The 27,583-nt window shown below is 42.8% G+C and overlaps 1 protein-coding gene across 12 annotated transcripts; it reads right to left on the bottom strand.

The window, feature by feature from the left end:
- Nucleotides 1-1,662: 1,662 nt before the first annotated feature.
- Nucleotides 1,663-27,583, bottom strand: GABPB1 (GA binding protein transcription factor subunit beta 1). Of its 12 annotated transcripts, none has more exons than XR_014541683.1 (10): nt 27,440-27,583; nt 20,418-20,525; nt 19,113-19,280; nt 18,209-18,403; nt 17,100-17,247; nt 16,584-16,697; nt 14,167-14,352; nt 11,971-12,086; nt 3,678-4,700; nt 1,663-3,535 (listed from the first exon to the last, which is right to left on the bottom strand). XR_014541683.1 is itself a non-coding variant. In XM_083586873.1 (9 exons), the coding sequence occupies exons 2-9, from the start codon at nt 20,523-20,525 to the stop codon at nt 4,548-4,550; spliced, it is 1,188 nt and encodes a 395-aa protein (XP_083442999.1). In that variant the 5' UTR covers nt 27,440-27,583; the 3' UTR covers nt 1,663-4,547. The 12 variants fall into 12 exon arrangements, 10 of the variants coding, with proteins under 10 accessions (XP_083442999.1, XP_083443002.1, XP_083442994.1 ...); XR_014541684.1 differs by lacking the exon at nt 27,440-27,583 and adding an exon at nt 23,768-25,338; XM_083586873.1 differs by having other exon boundaries at nt 1,663-4,700.

Here is a 27,583-nt window from a genome sequence, read left to right as displayed (position 1 = left end):
TTTTGGTAAGTGGCAGTAATCATCAATCCATCCTCCAAGAATTTTGTCTAATTCTCATTTTAAAGCTATTGCCCATCACAACATCTTGTAGCAGCAGCAGAATCTTTATTTGCATCACCCACTAGCCATAGCAATAAAATAAAATAAAATAAAATGTACTGAAGATAGAGGTAAAAATTTAACTATAGAAAATACATTTTGGGAGTTTACATCAATAATCAAGTAATAGATCTTATTCTAATTGCCCCTGCTAAAAACCTTGCAGTTTTTGCTGTCACCTGATACAAGAACTTGTATCACTACAATAACTTAATTGCACATTTTGCAGTGTCCATTGTAACTTCCCTAAGTCAATTCTAAATAACAGAAACTCTGCTTTCACTTGAGGCCAACGGGTCTAACAAAGACTAGAAGAAACCGAGGGGTGTTCAGTCAGTTCCCTTTTTTTCCCAAGAGTCTTTCTCTGCCTTCTGTTGTTCTAATGAAGTATTGTTGCCTTAATCAACGTATACTGTTTGATTGATTACAAGAAATGTTGTTTCTCCAAAGGTGGCAATCAGAGAGCGTTCCCGCCACAAGGGAAAATAATTTCCCTTGCTCGTCTTACATTGCCAACAAATAAGACAGCTTTCCAGACTGTGTGTCGCGACACGTTAAGTGTGTTGGCTGCAGTGTGCAGGTGTGTCGTGCGAATACTCCCCACACTCCTCCCGGGGCTGGAAAGGGGCTAGTTTAACCTCCGGTTTGCTAGTAAAACTGAATTACTGTGTCGTGAAATAGTGCATGTCTAAAAAGTGTGTCACCAACATGAAAAACTTGGGAAGCTCTGTTCTAGAGACATGGGATGGTTGCAAAAGAGTATAGTACCATCAGTACACAATTACCGTATTTTTCGCCCTATAGGACGCACTTTTTCCCCTCCAAAAATGAAGGGGAAATCTGTGTGCGTCCTATGGGGCAAATGCAGGCTTTCGCTGAAGCTTGGAGAGCGAGAAGGGTCGGTGTGCACCGACTTCTCTCGCTCTCTAGGCTTCAGGAAGCTATCAGCAAGCCTGGGGAGCCTGCGGGAGTTCCCGCAGGGCTCCCTAGGCTGCGGATAGCAGCCTGCTGCCCGGAGCGCGGGCCGTGCTGAAGCAGAGCGCCCCGCGCTTCAGGCAGCTATCCGTAGCCTAGGGAGCCTGCTGCCCTTGTTTTTCTCCTCTAAAAACTACGGTAGGTGCGTTTTTAAAAGCTCGGGCTTCCCCCGCCCCAGCCCCACACCTGGGGGGGAGGAATATATTTTTTTTCTTTATTCCCTCCCCCCAAAAAAACTAGGTGCGTCCTATGGGCCGGTGCGTCCTATAGGGCGAAAAATACGGTATAAGCAAAACCTCATTTGTTCCTTGCAGAAATGACATGCACAAAGTGGTCATCTTAGAGCTTGTTCCAGCCACTGTAGCCAGTGACATATGTTATCCTAAATATCTGCCTCCCAGCGTTTTCCCAGGCTTTGAAAGCTTACCTGTGTCATGGGTTGACAGCCACCTATATAATTCTAACACCAGACCTCTGATGAGTAGCTGAGGGGGCAATGCTAGCTGAACAAAGTGCAGCCATCAACACTACTGAATGTCTATTGTAACGTCTTCGTCGTCTTCTTTAAAAAGTAAACTGACACTTCACTTGTGGAAAAGATATTTAATTGTAAATAGAAAAAGTAGGCCAGAGTACAGTTTTAAGGGCAATTATTTTGTATAGGTCATCTAGATGATTTTATAAAGTTATACATTTTCATAAAAGCACTGAAACAGACACAGCAAAGCACAAATCAAATACAAAGTATACTCTGAAATAAAGGAGCTGCACAGTAGTTTGAAGTGTAACGCAATGTAGACTCAGTAATCTTTAAGGCAGTATGGTCTAAGTGAAGGTCTAAAAGCCACAGGTATCTGAATGTTGCTCTTGGTTCTGAAGCACTCTGGCTGGGTCTACACTTGCAGCAGGGCGACGCGATAGAAAAGGCTGTACTGCCCGAGAAAGTCAATCCTGTTTCTGAACATTCCACTGTGTAAAAATAAATTTGAAAAAGCCTCCTGCAAGTAGAAAACTAGCACACAAGGCAGAAGGCTGGATCAGCACCATTCCCTCCAATGTGCTAGCTTTCTTCTTGCAAGTTCTCTTTAAAAAAAAAGCACGAGGGAACATTAAAAAATGACAGTCTCCAGCTGCAACCAGAAGTGGTACAGTCTGTTCTACCTCTCATTCTTGCTGCATGTGTAAAGCAGACTTGAGTTGTGAGGTCCTTGGTATGTGAGATTACATCTATTTCCCCTTCAACCCCAGTTCCTGGGACCAAGTGCTGACTACTGCCCCAGGATGTGACAACACTCCGATATTCTCAAACGTAATAGTGATTTAGGGCTGCCACCTATTTCTTGATATTACAAAGCTTCAAAAAGATACAGTGTTGTACACTGGAAGTGCTATGTATCTTATCTTTGATGACCGCACAAATTCAAACATAATCCTAGCCATCAGAAACAACTGTAGGCAACAACAGTATCAACTCATCGTATATATTTATGTCGTTGCTCAACTGTAGATCTTAAGTGAAGAAATCCAAATTCAAAAGTTTCCCTTTGCAAGCTCCACTGAAACAAGCAAGAGCAGAGATCGCAAGAGTGGTGGAGCAGAGGGAATGAAAGAATTTGCGGGCTTCACCTGTGTGGTTTCTACGGAAAGTGAATCCAAGCTGCTCAAGAGTTCCATCTTCTGCATTCTTGCATTAATTTGAAGGGGCTTGCAGAGGAGAAGAGCCCTGCTATTGCACCCAGCGTTCCTATATTTCTTTATACTGTTATTACAAGAAAGTCTCAGTCCTGAAAGACGAGAGCGGAGCGAGGAGAGGTTGCAGTGTGGGCAGCAGCTCTCTCTATGGTTCCAGTTTAACCTTTTCTCCTCCACTGCGCAACCTCTATGCTCTTGCTGAACCAGATAGGCAATAGCTCGAGTTCAGCTTGAGCCAAGTTCCTTCTGTGCCCGTGTTACACACAAATAAGTGAATTGCTATATGCTGTTGTAAATCTGGACTCCTTCCTGTCAAATAACTCCACCCTCTTCGGAAATTTGTGCAGCTCATGCGATACCACCTTTTGCTATAGAGACACCTGCATGCATAGATATCGTCAAATGTTTTCAATGAGCTCAGCTCGTTCGCGTTTGCTTTTGGTCGATAAGAATCATGTTATACTGTACAGCTCTGTGTCATTCACCTATAGATTCTTTAAAGTGGACTCTGCAACCCCTCTCCACCCATCGCAAAGAACAATCGCAGCCACCTTCTTTGTAATGCTTGGAAGTGAAGCAAAGTTAAGAGCCTGCAAAGTTAAGGTGGCAGCATAGGAGGAGAGGGAAAGTTAACTGGACTGCTTTGCAACTTGGTCTCCACCTGTGGATTTGTGGCCCAGATTTGCTAGACACGCTAGAAATGTGATTTCATGCTCCGCGTAGAATACATTTCAAATAATCCATATATTACATCAGCCTTCGTGCCAACCTGGTGACCTCAGTATGTTTCTGAACTACAACTCCCATCAGCCCCAAGCAGCACAGTCAAGCTGGCTGGCAGTGATAGGAGTTGTGATCCAAAAACAATCCGAAGGCACCAGGTTGGCGCGAAGGCTGGTTTACATACAAACCTGTCTTGGTTTTCTTTCTCTTCTCTCAAGTTACATTTCATCAAGAAATGGGACTCGCATAAAACAACAACAAACCACCAGCTTGCTTCTGTCTCCCCACCCATGACTTATAGATTAGACATTTTTTCTCATAATTTTCGCTCTTCTTTCCTGAAAAATACTTCTGTAAGTTGTATGTAGAAATTATATATCTATATACCTATATATAGATATATATATAGATATAAACATGCAGCATATGTACAAACTGAAAAGTTTAAAAAATATCAGCTTCATATACATGTCAATCTACTTGAATATAACAGTAATTAAATATAAAAAATTACACTTTTTCTAAATAAAAAAGGGAGGGGCAGGGTTCAGAGACTCTGGACAACTACTTAAAGCTGTACAAAGGATTTCCATGAGAAGATGTATGAACTCAGAAGTCTAAGTTGCTAGCCTTCGGGACTGGTTCCATCACATAATTCATTTTCACACCGTCAGTTCAAATCAACAGTTATCACCCTTAAAACTGTTCTGTATTTCAGCAGTTTTCTACTAAAATCAAAAAGGTCTCAAAAACATTGCCTTTGCATGTTTGTGGATCCCTTCAAAAAGATTCAGCAACTAATTTTGGAACTGTAAAAAAACAACTATTTACAGTATTTCTTTTTAAATATTTTTTTTTCTTTTTTTGCACAAAATGTCTAAATTCTGAGTTTACTTATTATACAAGAAATTCACCAGAACTCATGGCTTAAGTCCAGTTTCAAACCTGTAGCATCTTCTCTAGCATATAATCCCGGGGCTGCGGCTGATGCGACACGCAGGTCCAGATTGTACTGCTGTTTTCTAAAACTGGCTTGACAGAATGCTCGCTTCAACCATTCAGACAGCTTCTTTGTTAGTCTGGAGGCGGGTCATTGCCTCCAACTTCTGCCTATAGGCTTCTGCCTCCTGCTCTTTCTTGAGAAGCTGCTGGCGGTACTTCTGCGCTTCTCGATTTGCCTCATCCAGCTGCTTCTGTAAAGTTTCTCTTTCCTAGTAAAACATAACACAGAAAGGTATAGGTAAATTGTGTGAAAAATGAATCAATGGCTGGTTTGCACTTGTTTGAAAGCGCCACTTCATTGTACCTGAAGAACAAATATACAGGAATTCTGGCATGTTCCTTGAGCTTATTCTTTGAAGTGGGGGGAGAGGGGAAATAGTTAATTTTAAAATATTCTACATAAGGGAACATGGTATCACAAAAAGTCAGACAATTTGACGTATGTGGCATAAAATATCGGAACAGGCTAGTTTTAAAAGATCCCTTATATAACCAATTGGCTAGCTGTTAACAAACATAGCCTTGCAATTAATTTTAGCAACAGAATATTTAAGTCTGGAGAAGAAGGAAGTTAATCTAGCTTCCCACTTAATAGTTTTAACAGCTACTTTTAATTCTTCTGTTACAAATTCTGCCTACAAACAGCTCTGCTTTTTTTTTTGAAATAATTTTTATTTGATTTTACAAGTACAGAGTTATGACAATACAAAATACATAGCCATATTTGGATATTTCTCTGAATCTCTAGACTTCCCACCTTCCCTTCCGTGTGTCCGATTATAAACCTTTTCAAATGCATATTATTTCATCATCCAAATATTATGCCTCTTCCTCAATTCTCTCCTGAGTTAGCGACCTACACATTTATTTTGTTACATCTACAGTGGTACCTTGGTTTTCGAACGGCTTGGCTCCCAAACAAATCAGCTCCCAAATGCTGCAAACCTGGAAGTGAGTGAACATTTGTGAACGTTTTTCAGAAGCCAAACATCCGACACAGATTCCGCGGCTTTCAATTGAGTGCTGCACCTTTGTTTTTGAACCGTTTCAGGCATTGAACAGACTCCCAGAATGAATTAAATTTGAGAAACCAGGTACCACTGTATATAATAATAATAATAATAATAATAATAATAATAATAATTATTATTATTATTATTATTATTATTATTTATTTATTCATTTATTATTTATACCCTGCCCCTCTGGCTGGGTTTCCCCAGCCACTCTGGGCAGCTCCCAACAGAATATCAAACAGAATAAAACATCTTTAAATGCCTATTCTCCAAGGAACTAAGGGCTGCATATGCCTGGTCCTATGTCCCTTCCCTTTTTATCTTCCAATAATGTTGTAACATGGCAAATGGAGATGGGTGTTAGAAGGACAACGGAGTGGAGAAAAGTGTAAATTCTATTCTATTCTATTCCTGGAAATGTTGTGAAATCAATGGGATTAGCAAGTCCTATTTGGGCATTCTAACACATGTCTGTAGTCTCTAAGTTGTGTACAGAAAGGTTACAAAACATACAAGAAAGTCAAGCCAGCTGAAATCTAGAAAGGTTACTTAAAATGCCTGCCAAAATTAAACGCCAGAAGCTCAACAGGGAGCGTGGCCTGCCTGATCTCAGCCAGGCGGGAGTAGAGTAGAGTAGAGTAGAGTAGAGTAAAATAAAATAATAAAATAAAATAAAATATTATTTATACCCCGCCCATCTGGCTGGGCTTCCCCAGCCATTCTGGGCGGCTTCCAAAAAAATATTAAAATACTGTAATGCATCAGACATTAAAAGCTTCTCTAAACAGGGCTGCCTTCAGATGTCTTCTAAAAGTCTGGTAACTGTTATTCTCTTTGATCCACAACAGTGAAAGCATGACTGCTGGTGGATATAAGGCAAGGGTCTGAGCTAACTTGGGGATAACTTTAGCCATGAGACTTTCTTATGTGTATAGGCTTCCTGTGCAATTGAGAAACCTGATCTTCTGGAGTCACAAGTCATGTGGGGAGGCTACCCAGGTAGAAGAAGCTCCCTGCTGCACATGTTTGCTCCCAATCTCTGGGAGGCAACAAGGATGGTGATGGGAAAGGCAGCATGGAGCGATCAGGAACATCCCCTCTGTCCATCACATGATTAGAATTGTGTGTGCTATCTCACCGTGTTTTGGATTAAGATAGATGTCTACAGTCTACAAACCAAAAGTCTGAATTCTTGCACTCAAGTCAGCTTGCTGACCCCACAGACCTGTACCGGCACACTGAAACTTAGCGGCAAGTGCGTAAGAATGCTAAAATGTACCAGGAGAACTTAAACACCATTTTCCTCTCTTTATTCAAAGTTCTACTTCTTTAGATATCTTTCCACTCTATTGTATCACATGCCCTTTATTTGTGGCCAACAACCTTCCAAAACCACCCAAACAACTTGCATGAAAGAAGTCCATGGAGAACACACAATATATTGTGTCATTTCATGTAGGAATGGAGAAGGAACTCAGAACCCTGGGTTACTATTATTATTATTAAATTTGTATACTGCACTATACCCATAGGTCTTAGGACGGTTATAACATAAAATCACTACACATTCTATCCAACCAAGTCCTACTCAGATCCATTGATATTAATGACCATAACTAACTAAGCGAAGGGCCTTTACTTGTGCCTGTCTCAACTGTTTTCCTACAGCAGTTCTGTTGGGTCATTATTCCAGAGTCCCCATCGCAAACAGAACATGCACCTGTAATGACACGGCTCTGGAGACTATGGAACACGTAATGCTCTTCTGTCCTAACTGGTCAGATGAAAGATCTCGGTTTTTAACTCCTCTCATGAACAAGCTTCATCTCCCAATCCAGCCCTGGATAGTGTCCCTTTTTTTGCAGGATTCTGATTGTTGGATTACCGAGATGACAGCTAACTTCCTGCTCAGTGTGATGAAGAGGAAAGCGGCACTAACTTCTTTTTTAACACCACAGCTGCAGTCGATACGCTGCACAATTGAACGAAGTTCCAAGTAGCTTTATTGTACAAGGACAATGGAGCTAGGACAAATCTGAGGAGCTGAAGGACCCCTTTAACGATCCTCCCTCAGCCTCAGCAGTTTTTTGTCTTTTTGTTTCTGTACTATTCGGTCACTCGATGTTTTAAATCCTCTGTTGCTTCTGTTATCTCTTTTTCTTTTTTTTTCTTTCTTTTTTTTCTTTTCTCCCTTTAAGTATTTGCCCAGGACAATATCTACCTTTACCTTCCCCCCCATTTTATGTTGTTATTTCTATGTATATCATGCTATGGCCACATGGCTAATGCAATAAAATTCTATATTCTATATTAACTAACTCAGATACATTGATTTCAATGGGTTTACTCGGAGTAGAATTTAGTTGGCTAAATTTCTAAGGTCTCCCAAGTTCCCACCGCCTTGCACAAGGATGTTGTGCACTACTACACTGCAATATCCAGCAACCAGAAAATTCATGACTCCTCTGCCTGCTGAGTCCCCATTATGACATCAGCTGGTTGCCCAATGATACCATCTAAAGGCTATTCTAACATGATAGTTAAAATATGCTGTTCTCTCATTCCGTTATCTCAACCACTATGAAATAGGTAACTAGTGCCTGAATTTGATTTCTAAGGGTGCTATCTATTCAGTCCCTCACCCAAACCTCCTCTTTCCCTCCATTCTTTCCAGAGGAAAAGCAGTGGGAAGAGAGACTGAGACCAGGCATGAGACAAGTACTCTAAGTCTTGTTCTCCAAGTTGCAAACTATGGGTGACTAACTTGGAAGATGCTCTTCTTCCTGTCATACCTTGACTTCTCCAAAGTGGCTCACAAGTAAAACTAGTTGCTAGCCTTGGCGGACAGGCCTGGGGATTGCAGGATCAATTGTTTTTTGTATTAGAACCCCGATATCTGTTGACTGATGCAAAAGACACACATTTGCAATTTAAGAATTTCGAGCCTAGGGATTTGCTCTGAGTACATTGGTACCTTGGGTTACAGATGCTTTGGGTTACAAACTCCACTAACCAAGAAGTGGTTGTTCCAGGTTAAGAACTTTGCCCCAGGATAAGAACGGAAATTGCGCGCCAGCAGTGCAGCGGCAGCAGGAGGCCCCATTAGCAAAAGTGTGCCTCAGGTTAAGAACCCATTTCAGGTTAAGAACAGACCTCTGGAACGAATTAAGTTCTTAACCCGAGGTACCACTGTACCAGAACTGCACTGAGCTCACTGCCATGTACCAGTCTGCCCACCCCATCCCCCAGGAAGCTCTAATCTGCCATTTCTCAGCAATTAGTGCTGGTACCCCGTCTTCTTTATTACATGTGCAGGGTAAGGAAATGTTGTGCCTGGAAATTGATTGGCAGCAGCCACTGAGAACCAGAGAGACAGCCATAGATGAAATTACACGGGGAGAAGCAAGGCCAATATCTCAGAAGGCCAACTGCAGAGGATCTATGGACCAAGTGGGCTGCCTCCTGAACCAGGACACTATGCAAGGCATTTGAGAGACAGAAAACAGGGGCCAAACGGTAGGATAGTACTGCTGCAGGGGTTTGCACTAAAAATAATTCAGGCTTGATTCTCTTCCCACCGATGGCAAAATTATTTTCCCATTTCAACATGAAGATACAGCATTCACTTGTTACATCAGTCACACAAGGCAATTATTATGTGAGGGTTTCCTGTGCAGTTGGATAACATAATGCTATTCCTTGCTAACATTCTTATTCTCTTGAAGAATACATCTGTCACAAATTTTTACTTTGGACTTTTATTCTAAGGCTGTTCCCCCTCCACACACACAAAGGGCACTGCTCTTTAAATAGTGACTGGATTGACTGACTCCCCACACCCTGCTTAATTTGACATGTAATTCAACAAAGTCAAGTGTTGAGCCAACCCACCTATTCCATTTTCATTTGATGACAGAGAACAGTTTCATGGTCAAGAAAAAGCACTTGAGTTCAAAAGCAAAAGAAATTTTCTCCATTCTACAAAATATCCAGCTTGGAATTTTGGTGAAGCCAAATGACCAGCTCATGACATGCTGCGATCTTAAATGAGCCCAAAGGCAGCATCTCCACCTTATTAAGAATAATTGCCTAGGAAATAGCTTTGTTCTGATCCGTACACAAGCAAAAGCCTTTTCCCCCCTCTTTAAAGGACTCCATGTTTTTTTTAATTTAAATAAGCTAATTTCAGCCATGGTTTCCACTTTAATCACTAGGTAGTACAATATAAAAGGGACCAAGAAGGTCCATCTGTAAACACTGTTTTGTTGAAATAAAATAGCAGGGTAAAAAATAATAACCTTCCTCTTCTTCCTTCTGATGATATCCCTTTTTCCCTTACAGAATGATCCCAATCATACTTTCTGGGAAGTAAGCTTCATTAATCTTAACTTTATTTAGTCCCCGGTAAATATATTTGGGACTGAGGCACAAGTCCATCCTATCTACGGTTTGTGCTCCAAATTCTTTTCCTGTTACTGTCAATTTTTGCATCATCCAGTTGAGTTGTGCTCCAGCACTCAAAAACTTACAATTCAGGTACCTGATAACTGTTGGTCAGCCTATTATTCTGATTGCTCAAAGGTCTCTTGCTCTCCAACAATTCTGCCCATTTGTTCTTGCTTAGACGTTCCTCCTTGAGGACAAATATGTGGTGAAATCCTTCCTCAGTACTCACTTTCCCTGGCGAACCTTTGTCTGAATATGTTAATCTGCATCCCTCACTAAAATGAAACCTAAATGCAGAGCTGCTCAGTGCCATCCCAAGTGACCCTTGCTTTGCCATCCCTTCTCTCTCCCTATTGTCTTCACCACTGTCAAAAGGTAGATTGCTTATAAAACTCTGTAAAGTACCCTGTACACTGATGGTAGCTTATAACTCTAAAAATAATAGTATATCTAAAGTATGCTATGTATACCTAAAAGCAGAATGCCATTTTTCCCATAGTGAAGTGGGACACATGATTTGAGTGGGAGAACAAGAAGAAAATCAATAACCATTTTCTAAAGCAGGCATCTTCTCCTGTAGCAATGCAGAGCACCACCCAAGCAGAGGTTTATTTTACTTATTTTACTGAGTCCAGGAATGCTCCACCTCAATTAAACAGTCAAAATGTACCGTATTGGCCCAAATATAAGCCGCACCCGCAAATAAGCTGCACCTTCAAAATTCAGGGGGGTGGGAGAAAAAAGATATTCCCCCGTTCTCCCAGACTGCTTGGGGGGGGGTTGGCTGCCATCAAAGTAGTGCGGCTCCCCCACCCCCAGAACGGGGCAACGGCATGCAGCTTGCCCGCCACTCCCAAGCCTCCCCTGAGCCGCTGGGAAGAGGAAGGAAGGGGGGAGGTCACCGGCAAAGGGGAGTGGTTCCGCCCCCCCCCCCAAGAGCAGCCCGGGAGCCTGGGGCAACGGCGGCCAGCCTGCCCACTGCTCCCAAACCTCCTCCCGGGCTGCTCTCTGGGGGATGAGCCGCGCTGGTGGCATAAGGTCACAAATATAAGCCGCACTTTAACTTTTCACTGACAGAATTTGGGGGGAAAGTGGCTTATATTCGGGCCAATACGGTACCTTTCAAATGAAATCTAAATGGACAGCTGTATTCTTAATATCTAATTCATTCCTGTAGCATGACAACAGAGTCCATTATACATTCTCAGTGAGAAACCTTTTAATGAAAAGAAAATCAGGGTGATAATGTGTAAATAGACTGTTGATGGGTTTTTTATTGTAGGAATACATTTTTGCCTGTATCACAAAGAAAAGCAGTAAAATTCTGCACTAAAGCCCAAACCTTGGAATGATGAAGGTATTTTATCCGACACCACAATATGAGGAGAAATAATGGAATTGAGATGATAACTAAACTTATTTACTGAATTTGCATTAAGCAACTTTTCAGACTGTATACAAGGAACAAAATCTTTATGATACATAATTTTGAAAATACAGTTACTTGTTAACATTAACATTAACATCATCACAATTGTGATGTATGTAGACTTTTGACCACAAACAGGTAAAGCTGCTGATATAAATGTACACATGGGTTCAAGAGTGGCCTCATTTTATACAAAATGTAAACAAGAAGAACTTCAGGGAGAAAATCTATGACATTTTATACCAAAACTTTAGTATACTATGCATAATAGTATAAATATTTTAAGTTTGGTCGGATAATATCATCTTGGGGGGGGGAGAATCTAAATAAAATATTTCTTCTTGGCTTCTCCATTTACACCTAATCTTTGTTTGTTATTGAAAAACTGCTATTATATTTAAGACCATCAAACCACATGCAATGGGACATTTATATTAAACATTTATAACAAATATATCAGAGACAAACGCATAATGCAGTTATAAATACCTTATTTTGTGGTAATACAAAAGAAGTATTAAGCAAGATGAAAATAAACACTCAGTTTAGAAAATTTGAATAAAACAACTCAGCTAACAGATTCCTTACTTCTATTTCTGCAGACTCCACCCGATTTTCAACTATCTCAATACACTGTCTCTTGACTGGAGGCTCTTCACTGATCACCGTTTCTTCAGCAATGTCAGTCGCTGGTACTGTAAGGACTTGAATTAAAATACATTTGTATCAGAAATATGGAAATTACACAAGCTACATTCAGGTAAAAGAACCCCTGGAGGTTAAGTTGAGGGAAAGGCAACTATGGGGTGCGGTGCTCATCTGCTTTTCAGGCTGAGGGAGCCGGCGTTTGTCCACGGACAGCTTTCCAGGTCATGGGCCAGCATGACTAAACCGCTACTGGCACACAGAAGACAATGACGAGTGCCAGAGCACATGAAAATGCCGTTTTAAATTCAGATGCTTTGCTAAACCACAATAGATTTGAGTGATTCCTTGAGCACTCCTTCATTCTGAGATAGAGATAGAGAGAAGCATTGCAGAGCAGACTGAGCTAAAGAAACATCTTGTGAGCTTTTAAGCAAGAGCCTTGGGGGAAGCCGGCTGGGGAGATGGAGAGCTGTTTCTCAAAGCTCTCTTATGGTGATGTGCTTGGCCATATTTGAGTCAGCCTGCTTGGCGATTTTTAGTCAGCTTGCTGTAGCGACTTGTAGCTATTTGCACGAGAGACTGACAGTGAGGGCTAACTGGTGCTCTGAGCTCTGTTTCTCAGAGAGCTTGGAGATACAGTGGTACCTTGGGTTAAGAACTTAATTCATTCCAGAGGTCCGTTCTTAACCTGACACGGTTCTTAACCCGAAGCGTGCTTTCGCTAATGGGGCCTCCTGCTGCCGCTGCACTGCTGGCATGCGATTTCCGTTCTTATCCTGGGGCAAAGTTCTTAACCTGGAGCAACCACTTCCTGGTTAGCGGAGTTTGTAACCCGAAGCATCTGTAACTCGAGGTACCACTGTGCCTCAGTTTTCGAATGTTTCCGTTGACCAGGGGTCGACAAACTACGGGATTCAGAATATTTTTCCCATGGGGGGGCATTTTTTTGTGACCCCTCCCCAAACTACAACTCCCAGCATGCTCTGAGGTTGCTCAGACTTCCACAACACTGGCCAATCTGAAGCCTTAGCAACCTCAGGCCTTCCCTCCATTGGCTGGTTTGACGCGAGACGGCGGCCAATGGCGACCCTTCCCGAGACTCGCTGCTCCAATCAGGGCAAGGTGCAGGGAAGGGCGCCTTGTTGATGTCTAGCTCCAAGAAGGGAGAAGAAGCGAAGGGGCAGGAAGAAGCGGGAGCAGAGAGCCTGCGAGGAGAGAGGAGGAAGACTCTTCTGTGCTGCTCGGTGGTGGCACATTAGCAGCATGGTCATGGACACCCTGGGGTAGGGGCCCTTCCCGGCGGGGTGGCTGCGCCCCCTCTGCGCAAGTTGAGACCCAGCACCAGCGGGGCGCCCCCTCCCCAGCCCAACCTAGCCCTCTCTGTCTGAACGCAGTGAGTGGAGGTATCTCAGCTGCACTGTCTCTGAGGGAGGGAGGCAAGACGTGTGCGTGCCCGGTCCAGCCCGCCACAAATTTTGAGGGACAGTGAACTGGCCCCCCGTAGAAAAAGTTTGCTGACCCCTGCCTTTGACGAACATTTTGGTTTTCAAATGCTGTAAACCCAGAAGTAAATGTTTTCAAATGCGCCTCGGAAGTCAAACAGGAAACACGGCTTCCTTATTCAGTTTTCCGTTTTGAAGCTTCCGTACTGAGTTTTCGAACGTTTTGGAATACGAACGTTCTTACGGAACGGATTACATTTGAAAACCAAGTCACTGTATTTGAGCCAGCCTACTGTAGCGATTTCTTGCCCCTGCAAGAGGCAGGGAAGAACTGACTGAGGTACAGTTAGCAAGGGCTGCACACACAATATTGTGCTTTTTTAAATACCACACACACAATCTGCGATAAACTGCAAGGTCGTTTTTAAAAAAAACGGTTATCATGATTTGATCTATTATTTGTTATCAGACTATATATTGATTTATAGCACACTCCTAATGTTAAATACTTGCTAGTTGCTCCCTTAAAAGCTACTTTTTTCCTGAGCCATTTGTATTCCCATTTTGCCCCTTCAAAAATAAATTGTGGCCTCGAGTGACTATTGCGTTGAATGCAAAAACTAAACAAAAATATTTATATGCATTGTTCAGAAGAGGATTTGAAGTCCTCATTTTACATTTCCTTTCAGCTCACCTTGCTGCCCATCTGGCATGGTCACAATAATGGGCTGACCCATTCCACTAGTTGGAATGGAATGGAGGTTTCCAAGCTGAATCCCATCAGTAACTATGGTAATAACCTGTTGACCTCCGGAACTGACAACTTGCTGAATTGCACCATCCACAGATTCTGCAGTCACTACTTCTTCTGTAGCCACAACTGTTAAATAATAAAAAGGATAAGAGTAATCAGGAGGTTTATCGACAAACTTGCTTTTAAAAAGTTAAATAACTACCGTTTGCAGAAACCATTCTGCTGACCTTTATTATTTATTAGATTTATTAAATCCTATTAGCTTTCTTACAAACACAACTTGCACTATGGCTGTGTTGTTATGGGAAGGGGCTGTAGATCTGAGATAGAACATCTGCTTTGTGTGTAGAGGTTCCCAGGTTCAATTCCCAGCATCCCCTGGGAGAGCCTCCTGCCTGAAACACTGGAGAAATCCTGTGAGTTAGTGTAGACAATGCTGAGCTAGATGGATCAATGGTCTTACTCATATAAAGCAGCTTCCTATGTTCCTTCTGTTGTAATAGACAGTTAAAGGTAAAGGTAAAGGGACCCCTGACCATTAGGTCCAGTCGTGGCCGACTCTGGGGTTACGGCGCTCATCTAGCTTTATTGGCTGAGGAAGCCGGCGTACAGCTTCCGGGTCATGCGGCCAGCATGACTAAGCCGCTTCTGTCGAACCAGAGCAGCGCACGGAAACGCCGTTTACCTTCCTGCCGGAGCGGTACCTATTTATCTACTTGCACTTTGACGTGCTTTCAATCTGCTAGGTTGGCAGGAGCAGGGACCGAGCAACGGGAGCTCACCCCGCCGTGGGGATTCGAACTGCCGACCTTCTGATCAGCAAGTCCTAGGCTCTGTGGTTTAGACCACAGCGCCACCCGTGTTATTGACTCACAATTGCATGCATGAAAGGGTTAACCTGAGCTCAGGTTGCAAGTGGGTGTGGCTTAGCAGGTTTTCAGCTCCTTGCTCACAGTCATTTTTTCTTTGTGCTTCCTAGAATAAGCAAGGAGCCATGTGGCTATGGCTCCCAACTCCAAGAAAAACCAAGTGAACTGAGTCTCTGAAAAATGAGATTTTATAGCCTGTATCTTTGCTAACCCAAAAATTGCATGATCCTTTTTGTAAGCAAACCAAGTGCTTTCCTTTATGGCATTTGGAAGCTTTTTTCATCTTTATTTTGCTTGTTTGTTGTAACTTCTGGAAACTGTGAATAAAATCTTCAATTATTTGGAAAGCCAAGTGTCTGTGATTTATTCTAGCCTAAGTATTTTTGTGGGGAACATTTATTTAAAGGTGGATGAGGGCAGATGCAAATCTAACCAAGGTTTAATGTGCTAGGAGCAAGTGTCATTGTGCTTAACTCAGTTAAGAGAGAGTAAGATATCTCTCTTCCAAACCTCTCTCTCCAATACCTTTGTGTGAAGAAAAGGCTGAGAAAGGCTTTTTGGGGGGCTTTCCCCCTTCATCACACTTTATACTTACAGCTAACTTCAGTGCAGGAGCAGCTAAACCACTTTTTCATATACAAGGCATGCCCAAGTTTTGTAAACCCATCATGTCACTACCAAAAGATAATAAAAATGACCGCAATTTGGGGTAAGAGGGGGGCAAAGACAAAGGATGGAGATTACAGTTTTCTAAACCTAAATGCCTAGCACAATTGATACAAGGAAATACATTTATTTGCTGTTTCATATTAGTACCTGACATAAAGCAAACTGGATTTACTAGTATAAAAATGTTTTGGCATTTCCAAGTACGTTCTCAATGGGAAGAAAGTTGGAGTTTGATACATGGGTAACCTTAGTATACTGAGAGATTCACATTTTAATATTTAGAAATTATTTTAACACTCAGCAATAAACAAAATCCTGTTTCTGGGTACTTATTAGTCTCAAACTAACATTGGCCATACTACCTTTTTTAGGTTTTAACAGGAGAAAGATCATTAAAAGCCGATGCTGAACCACAAAAAGCAACAATTCAAGCAGCTATATTTACATTCAAGCAGTTATATTAAAATCAGCTTTGAAGTTCACAAAAGACGGGATGTACACCAGAAGGCTTTCTATCAAAATCTGTAGAGCATGATTTATGTCAGAAAGATCAGACATCAAATACAATGGAGACGGAAGTCAGAAGCTTTCATCTTTGCCATTAATTGCAATCCTATTTATAATGATTTTCCTGCTCAAATAGTGATTGCCATTATTGCCTTCATAGAAATGGCATTATTATCAGAAGAATGTTAAAAAAAATTCAGGATTTTGTGAAGGAGATGAAATTTTGTCCGTTTTCTTTCTTTTTAATAAATAAATGAATGAATGAATAACAATGTGAATCCCTGTTTTAACATCCAAATATTTTTTCCTCACCTGGTGTTTCTGAAGAGTTGGACAATGGAGCTGAAGCTTCTGCTAAGGCAGCCAAAGTTGCTAGTACTGAAGTTGAGGAATTACCGAACTGGACAGCAGACACTCCTGTATCATCTACAAGGAGATAATACAAAAGTCAAACCACAAACGATGTCAGCAGGTTGCATAAATATTCCTTTCAAATGTAATGTGCAAAGACATCATCTTGTCTGCAAATCCAGAGCCTGACATGTGCTTGAATAACTCATACACAAGCAAACTTCCCATCCATTTTAGTAGCTGACTTAGTTTCCTGTACACATTCCACTGGAACGAATGGGGACAAGAAAACAGGGCGATTTCAAAGCCAAACTTTAAGCAATTAAAAAAGTATTTACCACAACCTGAACTGGGGGGTGACGGAAAAAACTAAAGGGCAAATAATGCACTTGCTGAAACCTTACCATCATTTTATTCCTAAGCATTTTGCTTAATATGGTGAACAAATCATTCCCAACCCCCTGTACACCTGAATACCTGATGTATATGATGTATTTGCAGAAGATACCAGACCTGTTAGGTTCACTACCCCGCCAGGTCCAATGATGAACTGAGGCGTTGCTGCATGTATCGTCACAGTGTCGGGACTTTCTGGGTTTGTGTTGATTTGGTTCTGCATTGCAATCTATGACAGAACAGGCAACAATAACATCTTATTTCCACCTTCATTAGGGGGGAAAGCCATCACACTCAGATTTTGTATAGTTATTGTACTACTGTATTTTGACATTTTATTCTTTTTTAAAGAAAATGTGAACTGCTTTTAAACTGCCCTGGGACCTTAGAATGAAAGCTAGATAATGAATTAGGAGGAGGAGGAGAAGGTGTCAGAATAGTTCACAGCAAACAAAGGAGACATTTAGAAATGCAATTGATACCTAAACTCAGGTAAATTCAAATAACTTTGTGGACATGCACCAGACTAACGTTAGGTAGAATGAATATGGTGAGAACATCAGTAAAGGCAAGATGACCAAGTGGATGAAGTGGCTAAAAAGGTAAAGGGACCCCTGACAATTAAGTCCAGTCGCGAACGACTCTGGAGTTGCGGCGCTCATCTCGCTTTAAAGGCCAAGGGAGCCAGCGTTTGTCCGCTTCCACAGAGTTTTTCCAGGTCATGTGGCCAGCATGACTAAGCCGCTTCTGGCGAAACCAGAGCAACGCACGAAAACACCGTTTACCTTCCCGCTGGAGCGGTACCTATTTATCTACTTGCACTTTGACGTGCTTTCGAACTGCTAGGTTGGCAGGAGCTGGGACCGAACAACAGGAGCTCAACCCGTCGCGGGGATTCAAACTGCCAACCATTTGATCGGCAAGCCCAAGCAGCTCAGGGGTTTAATCCACAGCGTCACCTGCTGTGATAGAAGAAGTCAACAAACTGATCGGTTGGAGGGAGTGATGCTTCTGATTATCAGCTGCTGAAAACCACAGGGGGGGCGGGGGGAGGAAAATGTTCATATGCTCAGGCATCTGGGGGCCACTGTGAGAATGCTGGACTAGATGGGCCATTGGCCTAATCTAGCAGGCTCTTACATTCTTACAGAGGTCCAGGAAAGACTTTGTTGAAGAAGGTTTTGAGTTACCTGTAATATTTCTGCCAGGTCTTCAAACCCATTGTCCACAGCGATGTCAAATGCTGTTTTGCAAAATTTACTTTGCGTATGGACATCCGCTCCATATTTTACTAAGAGTTCCACTACTTCTTGGTGATTGTGTTCTGTAGCCCAATGAAGAGCAGTCATCTTCAGCATGTCCTTTGCATTTACGTCAGCGCCATGCTACAAATAAAACAAAAACCCCCAAACTACTTCAAATTTCCATCAAGAGTTGAAAAACTGAAAGACATAGCCCATTTAATAGTTATTTCCAGTCCTGCAGCCTTCTACAGTATTTGCCATTTCACGGTCAGTTACAATCAAGCAAAGCATTCTCAAAACTACATATCATGGACCCTTTTACTTAAAAAAATGACAATAAATATAGTCACTTGTTAACTAAAATGTACCATCTCTGTACAAACAATGTACCATTGTTGCTTATGGCTGGGCACAATATGTGGAAAGCAGTGTGTATGCTTTCCACTGAAGTAGCTTAATGGCGCAGCACAGAATTTAAACGCAGCATTAAATCCCCAGCTTTTCCAGATAGGGCAGGGAAAACTGACTGAAACTTTGGCCCAAGTCAGTGAGCTAGATGGACCAATGACCTGATTTAGTGCAAGGCAGTTTGCTCTGCGTCTGAACACCACATCCTCCAACCCTATGGCTGTGGTGGGGGGTGGGGGAGAGGGGCTCCAAGGTAGAGGACCCAAAACCCCAGCTTGCACAAGGAACAACCCTTGTGGCATGCTTTGAGCCCAAGCAATATTTTAGAAGGCTTCTTTGCATGCCACTGATAATGAAAAGCCATATTCGCATCAACTAGCAAATGAGCATTTTTCAGCTTCTGAACAGTTATCACAAAATGTGCACATATCTATATATTTACCTTAAGTAACACTTCTACTATGCTTGCATGGCCTTCAGAAGCTGCCATATGTAATGGAGTTCTGTCCACTTTGGTCCTGGCATCCCGACTTACACCCGCTCGAAGCAACACTTCAGTGGTGGAATAGTGCCCATATTGTGCTGCTAGATGAAGAGGAGACGTTCCCAACTGCAACACAATATATAGCACAGTTAACAAACAAACAAACAAACATCAGGCTAAGAATTAACTTCCATCTATCTTCTAGTTGTGAACACACAGAATATTTATACTCTTCCAATTTAACGGCACCCTTTCTTTAACATATTTAATTTTGAGTGCCATGAATTATTATTTTTTTAAGTGCATAAATGATTTAGGGCGAGGTTTTCTTGTTTGTTTGTTTACTTTTAGGGGCAATGTTTTCTACAAGTTCCTGCAATCCTGTAGAAATACTGCTGGAAGAGGCTGCTTTCATTAAACTCACACAGATTGGTTAGCTCTTCTGAACTTTTGATGTTGAAGTGACTAATCTTTGCCCTGCTTACTCATATAGTTACTCCTACATTTCACGATTCATAAATATCCAGTCCAATACATAGACAATCAGTCAGAAGACTACATTTTCTAAATTACTATTTGTGCTTTTTTCTTGCTTTGAACAAATGGTTTTTTAAAATAATAATAATATTAATAATAATAATAATAATAATAATAATAATAATAATAATGCTGTAGTATTGCAGTCAGACAATTAATACCACCATCATTACTGGCTGAGCTGGTCAAGATACCCTAGAGTGTTGAAGAACTCCAGGACAGTGGTCATGGAGAAGTTGAATATTCATACTGAAGCTGCCCGTACTGGGCTGGTTTGGAACTTCATGGTCTTTAGGAGGAATTCAAGATTATGCTGTTGAACATTCTGCTAGCACAAGCATTCCAGCTTGTTCATTCCAGCTTGGAATGAACTGCCCCCCCCCCCCGTGTGCTGTTCTCGGGATTCTCCTGATTCCCACCCCCCAAATCAATTTTAGGGGGCACAAGGAGGTGGGGAGAGAGGGCATAGCCCTGTTTCACAAACAGAAGTCCTTGCATGGGTTTCTACTGGTGGGACTCATTAGTTGAATCCCACCCTTCAGGTGGGATTCAATGTCATACCAACATGAAATTGAGCAGGACCTGCTCTCGTCACACAATTTGGATCCAGATGTTATACACTTATTTCAAATGTCACTAATCCAGTGATTCTCTCAGAAATATATACAAAAGGCCAACAGAAAAGCAAAACATGCAATTCAAACAAATAAAAGATGTTTCCATTACCCAGTCTGTAGTAAAAGGTGCACCATTGGCCATCAAAATGCGAACTTCGTCATCTTGTCCTGCTCGTGCAGCTTCTAAAAGCTTCTTTCCCAAATCTACCAGGGACATCTGGTGAAAGATTTCAGATGAAAAAGAATTACTGTAAGGTTCATTCAACATGCCAGTTATGAAATAAATGGACATATATTTAAAAATGTGGCATGTATCATTGAAAAAATTCTGAAAACAGAGATGCAGGCTGAATAGATGGTGGCTGCTGTGTTGGCACAAACAAATCCTGTCTTAAGAAGCTGAGACATGCTTCATGCATTACAGTGGTACCTCGGGTTACAGACGCTTCAGGTTACAGACTCCGCTAACCCAGAAATAGTACCTTGGGTTAAGAACTTTGCTTCAGGATGAGAACAGAAATCATCTGGCGGCGCGGCAGCAGCAGGAGGCCCCATTAACTAAAGTGGTGCTTCAGATTAAGAACAGTTTCAGGTTAAGAATGGACCTCCAGAACGAATCAAGTTCTTAATCCGAGGTACCACTGTAGCATGAAGCCCCTTGCTCCCCCACCCCTGTTCATCCCCCCCCTTTGCAAGAGCAAGCAAAGAAACTAAGAAGCTGCAGTTCACTCTAGCTTCCACTTACCGTATTTTTCGCCCTATAGGGCGCACTGGCCCATAGGGCGCACCTCATTTGGGGGGGGGGGAATAAATAAATAATTTTCTCCCCCCCCCCCCAGCTGCGGGGCTGGGGCGAGGGAAGCCCGAGCTTCCCCCGACCCTAGCCCCCAGAACAGGCTGCTATCCGCAAGCCTTCAGAGCTTGCGAACGAGGCTTGCGGACATCTGCGCGAAGCACGGGGCGCGCTCCAGAGGAACTCCCGCCGGGCTCGCAAGGCTTGCGGATAGCTTCCTGAAGCCTGGAGAGCGAGAGGGGTCGGTGCGCACCGACCCCTCTCGCTCTCCAGGATTCAGTGAAAGCCTGCATTCGCCCCATAGGACGCGCACACATTTCCCCTTCATTTTTGGAGGGGGAAAAGTGCGTCCTATAGGGCGAAAAATACAGTACGTCTAAACTGAGAACTATGGTTAATGCCTTTCCACAAGCCAAGATCCGCAAACCAACATTAAACCATGGCTTTATATTCTGGACTATTTGGAAGCTCTTTAAACTGCTTGTCTTGATCTTTAAACCCCTTAGCAACATAGGGCACACATATCCAAGGGGCCATACGACTGGCCTATGCAGCAGCTGCAGTCATGATATCAGGCTTTGCTCTGCATGCACTCTTCTAACTTACTGAGGTCAGATTAGAAAAATGACACCTAGGAGCAAGACCTTTATCGCTGCAGTCTTGGAATCTTTTAGCTATAGAAGAAAGGGGGTGGTCCTCTCTACCTGGGTTTTGTGGTGAGTTGATGGTGGCTTTTAATTGCTATTTTGGGAGGTGTTTATTCTAATTGCGATTTTTATCCCTTTGTTGGGTTTTAATATATTTTTACTCTAAATTGCTTTGAGTGGTTTTGGGGTGGGGTTTTTTGGAAAAAGTTTTTAAATGTTTAAAACATTTAATATACTTTTCTAAAAAAAACAAAAACCCATACACAACAGCTTAGAATAAAAATATGATTTAAAACAAAATTGATCAGATCCAAAGGGATAAAATTAACAAGTAAATATGCATTGTATTTGGCTTCATAAATGCTATAAAAACAACAATAATAGCATGCCTACTCCAAACTCTCTCATATGCAAATTAAATGTAAGGACTTATAACTGTGAGCAAAATCATGGGAGGGGTGTTTCTAGGACTAAGGTGAAATGGTGAAGCTCCCTTGTTATTTTTTCCACTGGATGCTGCATGTTTAAGTAATCTTGTTCTATTTATTGTACTGAAATGTGGTTTTTGGTATGTTATTATATTTGCTATTGTTTGGCTATGTTATTATGAAATTGTTTTTGTAGTGTTTGTTTGAAATGTATTCCTGTTGTAAGCTGCTTTGAGCAGGATTTTTTGTGGGAAAGTGGCATACAAATAAAATGAATGAAGGGTTACACACTGTCCTAAAGAACAGGGGAAAAATCTCCTAATGCAGGCATAGGTAAACTCGGCCCTCCAGATGTTTTGAGACTATAATTCCCATCATTCCTGACCACTGGTCCTGTTAGCTAAGGATGATGGGAGTTGTAGTCCCAAAACATCTGGAGGGCTGAGTTTGCCTATGCCTGTCCTAATGCAATACCAGAAATAAACCCAACTTCCACTAATCACTGACAAAATTATCATTATGCTGAGAGCATTCAACTTTTGTTTCTCCTTTCCATCAGATTCCAGCTACCGTCCGGCTACAATCAGGCACAAAATTAAATGACAATAAGGCCAATTGAACCAACTGAATCCACCTAAGTATTTAGGAACTTCCATTGCTCCTGATCATTCAGAGGCACCTCATCATTAAGGTTCATAGAAGCTTGGGATGCTCCTTAACTGCGCCAATCATGAGCCATGTGCACCCACCCAAGCCACTGCTTTTAGGGCCACCATCATCACCACTGCCATATCTCCATAGCCAACTGATGCAAAAAAATCAGCTGGTGAGGCTTCTTCAGAGCCCCAAAAGCCTCAGATTGCCACTGCTGCTGCTAACATAGCATCAACATACTGTATTTTTCGCTCTATAAGACGCACCAGACCATAAGACGCACCTAGTTTTTGGAGGAGGAAAACAAGAAAAAAAATCTCAGGAGCCAGAACAGCAAGAGGGATCACTGCGCAGTGAAAGCAGCAATCCCTCTTGGTGTTCTGGCTTCTGGGATAGCTGTGCAGCCTGCATTCGCTCCATAAGACGCACACACATTTCCCCTTACTTTTTAGTAGGGAAAAAGTGAGTCTTATAGAGCAAAAAATACGGTAATTTCAAAAGGCAAAATGGGAAGGAGGTGGGTTCCCATCTCAAGTGGAACGTCTTGTGCCGGTCCGGCTCCTGAATCTTGAGACAGTTGCAGTGACAAGGAGAGCCTTGCACCAATTTTACTGAATTTTGTACATCACCCTGAAACGTGTGTATGAAAGGAGGTTAAATAATGACAACCATGATAAATTATTATTCTAATGGGTGCAAAGTCTGAGGCCCTTTCTTTCCAATTCAGATCGATTGGCTGTTGTAAATTACTTAATACCTCAAACCTAGGCCACAATTAGTGAAACTGTGCTTGAAAACTGTCTGGACGTTTTAAGCTGAAACAAAATGCCGTGATGGAGCATGTTACAGTGGCCCTCCAACATCTACATTAGCCACTATAATAAGCCAAGCACAAAGGTGAATTTATTTACATAGTCATGGTTTCAGCCCTACATACTTTAGAGGCTCCTGTCCTTGATCCCAGGGCAATCACCATTGCGTTCCATGAAACCTCATTCCCTTGCAGACTTCCTTTCAAAACAGCATCCTTTCAAAACAGCCTAACTTTGAGAGCTGGATTTAGATAACCAGGGTAGCAGCTGTAAATGCAGTAGAGGTTGGCATGTTTTTGTGTATATATTTGCTTTGTTATTGTATGCATGCATTTCCCCCCTTAAATTGTGACCTACATCAACAGAGAGGAAGCAGACTAGAAATCCTAATAATCCTTAACCCTGATTCCTCTTCTCACAGTAGTCAATAGCGAATATCTGATTTTGCTAGTGAATAATTGGGGACTAAATTCTAATTGACTTTATTAGAATTAGTCTTTGTTACAGATAATCAAAAGAAATGTTTTGGGGCCATCTAGTGGAGAACTACCACCTTACCAAATTATGTTATAACAGTGTCATACCATATTATATTAACACCATAGCAACTGACAAGATTCTTCACCTCCATGACTGACCATTTTAAATGTAATGATTTTGTCTATGGAATTGGATTAGTAATTTTGTTTTATTCAACAGCTTTTTTAGACTTATCACAGAATATGGTCCCTCTCTTTAATTTGTATACTGTATTCATTTGTGTCACCTTTTAGTATCTACAGTTCTTATGAGTTCAAAAGTAGCCTTTAGTTTACATTCTTCAGAGCAGACTACACAGAACTGGAAGCATAACACACTGGAACAAACTTCTCTATGTATTTAAATGCTGTCTATGCACTTCTTACAAGGTAGTCTACAGAGTTTTTGCCTATAATTTGTGCATAATACAAGGACGTATTCCCCCATTTGAAAGAATTCATAAGCTAAATTTGACAAAAGTCAGTACTGCCTGTCACTAAGAGTATATGAAACAGAACCTTTTATCTCATTGAAAATATTAAATCTAGGAGCCTAACATCAGCATCAAGAGCATATGAGAAACTACTTATTTTCCTGTTTGGCGATGTGCAGTCTATGAGCTACTTACAAGAAACCTGTAGCCATTCAAAGCAGCTTTCAAATAGCCACAGCCTATATACGAGCTTCCTTAAGCTGTGGAATTGGATTTTATATCAGACAAGGAACAAGAATATGATGGGGAAATTGCAAAAATGTACAGTAGTATGTGAATTTGGAGGGAGGGGCAGAGGGAGAGTCCAAACTCATGGTACACAGCACCTTCCCCAAACATGTGCCTGGAATTCTAAACAGCATATGGAATCTGTTGCCTTGTTCCTTCAAAAAGCAAGGATTTTTCCATCCGCAAAATAAATGGACATGAACTTGCATGGGCGGTTGGCCCTTCAGCCTATTTCTGTGTCTCCTGCAAGAGGCATAGCTCACCTAAGCAAAACTACCTGAAACCCTTTTAAATGCTAAGGCAAAGAGTTAAACCTAGGTCTGTTTGTATGCCAAGTTGTCTGGATCCCAACTCCGGTTTGTTTGTTTGTTTAAGATATGGTATATCTATGGCAATAGAACAATTATTTTGAGAATAGTTTGTGTTTTCATCAACAGCCATGTTACTTTGGCCATGTAAGGAAGGGCACAAAAGCTACAAACCTGCAAGCAAGAAGGTCCTGGTTGGGGGCTAGCAGAAAAGAAATGGGGTGCTCCATGTCTCCAGCAACCTGCTGCATTTCTGTGCTAGGAGTGGAGGAGCTGGCTTTTCTCTTCTGGAAGCCCACTTGCTTTCTGTGCTGGGCACAGAGGAGCAGTATTTCCTTTGCCGCCTCTGCCAGCCCACACATTCACTTGGGTGCAATTTCATGCACTCACCTGCATGCAATTCTTTGTCTCCCGTGGCGACCAGGCAGGCACTTAAATATAAGGCTGGTGTTGCTTAAGTGCTACAATCAGCACACATTTTAAAAGATTTTTTTTAGATGATACGTGTTTCTTGTTTTGGCAGTGTGATGGTGCCAACAGATGGAACTCATTACAACTACGGTACTCCCTGAGCTATAACTGTCCTAGTTATAACTCATCAGAAATTATCCATCAGGCTTGAATGGATTCGCTGCTTTGCTTTCCTGTTATCCTTAATAAAAGCAGACATCAGCTTCAATTCAGATTAAGAACTTTATTTTAAGGTTTCAAAGTATCGAGCAAACACTGCCCTTCCTCCAGATGAATAAATCAGGTTTAAAACATCATTGTTCGCTGTGTATCATCGTAGCAATCAGCACAAATGGAGTGAAAACGCAGCTCGGATACAAGATACAGAAACAAACATGTCACTTCAGAATGAGAGATGTCTACAAAATTACAGGAAAGATCCAACGGTAATTTTACATGTTTTAACACAGCGAACTTCAGGGAGCGGTGGCATCTGGCAGGACTCAATGGGAAGAGGAAGGCTACTCTTCTTATGCAGCAGTCACTGTATACAATGCTTTTTTTCTTTAAAAAAATGTTTAGCAGTACTCTTTTTCCTACTCATATTGAAATACTGACTCTCAACGAGGCCAAACATAGATTCACAAAATGTTTAGGGGTATGCGTACCCCCAGGAAAAAAAGCCCTGACTGTATCAACACCACTTGCCCCATGGAACAGAGGCAAATTCATCCTAAGAGGCAGAACCAGGGAGATGTCCAAAAAATGCAACTCCAAGGCGACTAGATGTTATGATTCGTCGGCCGTTTCCCAAAAAACAGCCACCCATTCGCCCTCGGGAGTGTTTGAATCCACTACTCAAAAAGGTGCAAGGGAGGACTTTTGTCACACAACGTGAAGCCAGCTTGCTCCAGAGGAGACCAAAGGCCGAGAGAGCACGTTGGAAAGTGGATCTTGAGCAGCCCGATCCCAACCGCATGTCTACTCAAACAGAGCCACTGGCTGCCTTCAATGGGGCTCGCTCCCCAGGACTAGAGTCTTACTCGCGAGTAAGCGCGCGCCCCGACTTCACGCACGCTTACGCACCACCCAACGTTCCCTGGGGTGGGTGTGTTTAACGAGCCCGGGTTCCCAAGCAACAGGCGCACCGGCGGGCCCGAGGCCACGACGGGGCCGTCCAGAGAGGCGCTCCCTTCTCAGCAGGAGCAACCCTGCCTCAAAATGCAACCCGCGTCGGGCGGGAAGGGCAGGCCTCCCCGCTCACAGTCAGCTCCCCGGGGCCGAGGCTTCTTTAGCCCAAACGCGCGGAACAGCGCATGCTCGAGAATAAACACGGCTCGGGATTCGAAGGAACGTGTGAACGGCAGCTGAACGCGAGTGTGGGCGCGAAGGGCAGTCTCTCGCGCGCCTCAGCTCGGCCAAGGCCTCGTTCGCCAGCTCGCCCCGTCTCCTGCCTTTGCCCTCACGCAGGGAGGCTCGGCTTCCCGCCGGCTCCATTTCCCTCAGGCGGAGCCCCCCTCAGCGCCAGATCCCCGGAAGGCCTCTCCCGTCCCCGCTTTTCCCCGACAGGAAATCCTGGCTGGGTTGGGCGCTTGAAGGGAGCGGAGGGAGCCGCGGTAAGCGCCGGGTTCCGGGGGAAGTGGAATTATTTTTTACCAGCGAAGAAGAGATCAACTTCCACATCCGGTAACAAGGGCCCTATACAAAAAGGCGCAGACTGACCTGGAAAAGCTTGGCCGGCCCGGCCATTGGAGGTGGGGGGAAAGGAAGGGAAGAGGAAGGGAGCAGGCCTCGCTTACCGTGCTGCCCGCGCCCGGCCGCCGCCGCCCACGAGCACGACGAGCAGGGGCGCCCAAGGCCGCCGCCGCTTCTCATAGGCGCCCAAAAGCCCCACAAAAAAGTCCCCGCGCGCGCTCGGCGGAAGGACACAGGCGGCCGCTCTG

Source organism: Podarcis filfolensis (genome assembly GCF_964270895.1).
Source record: "Podarcis filfolensis genome assembly, chromosome: 14".
In the NCBI taxonomy this organism is placed as follows: domain Eukaryota; kingdom Metazoa; phylum Chordata; class Lepidosauria; order Squamata; family Lacertidae; genus Podarcis; species Podarcis filfolensis.
The sequence above is the reverse complement of the archived record's forward strand: the minus strand, read 5'-3'. Positions and strand labels throughout refer to the sequence as shown.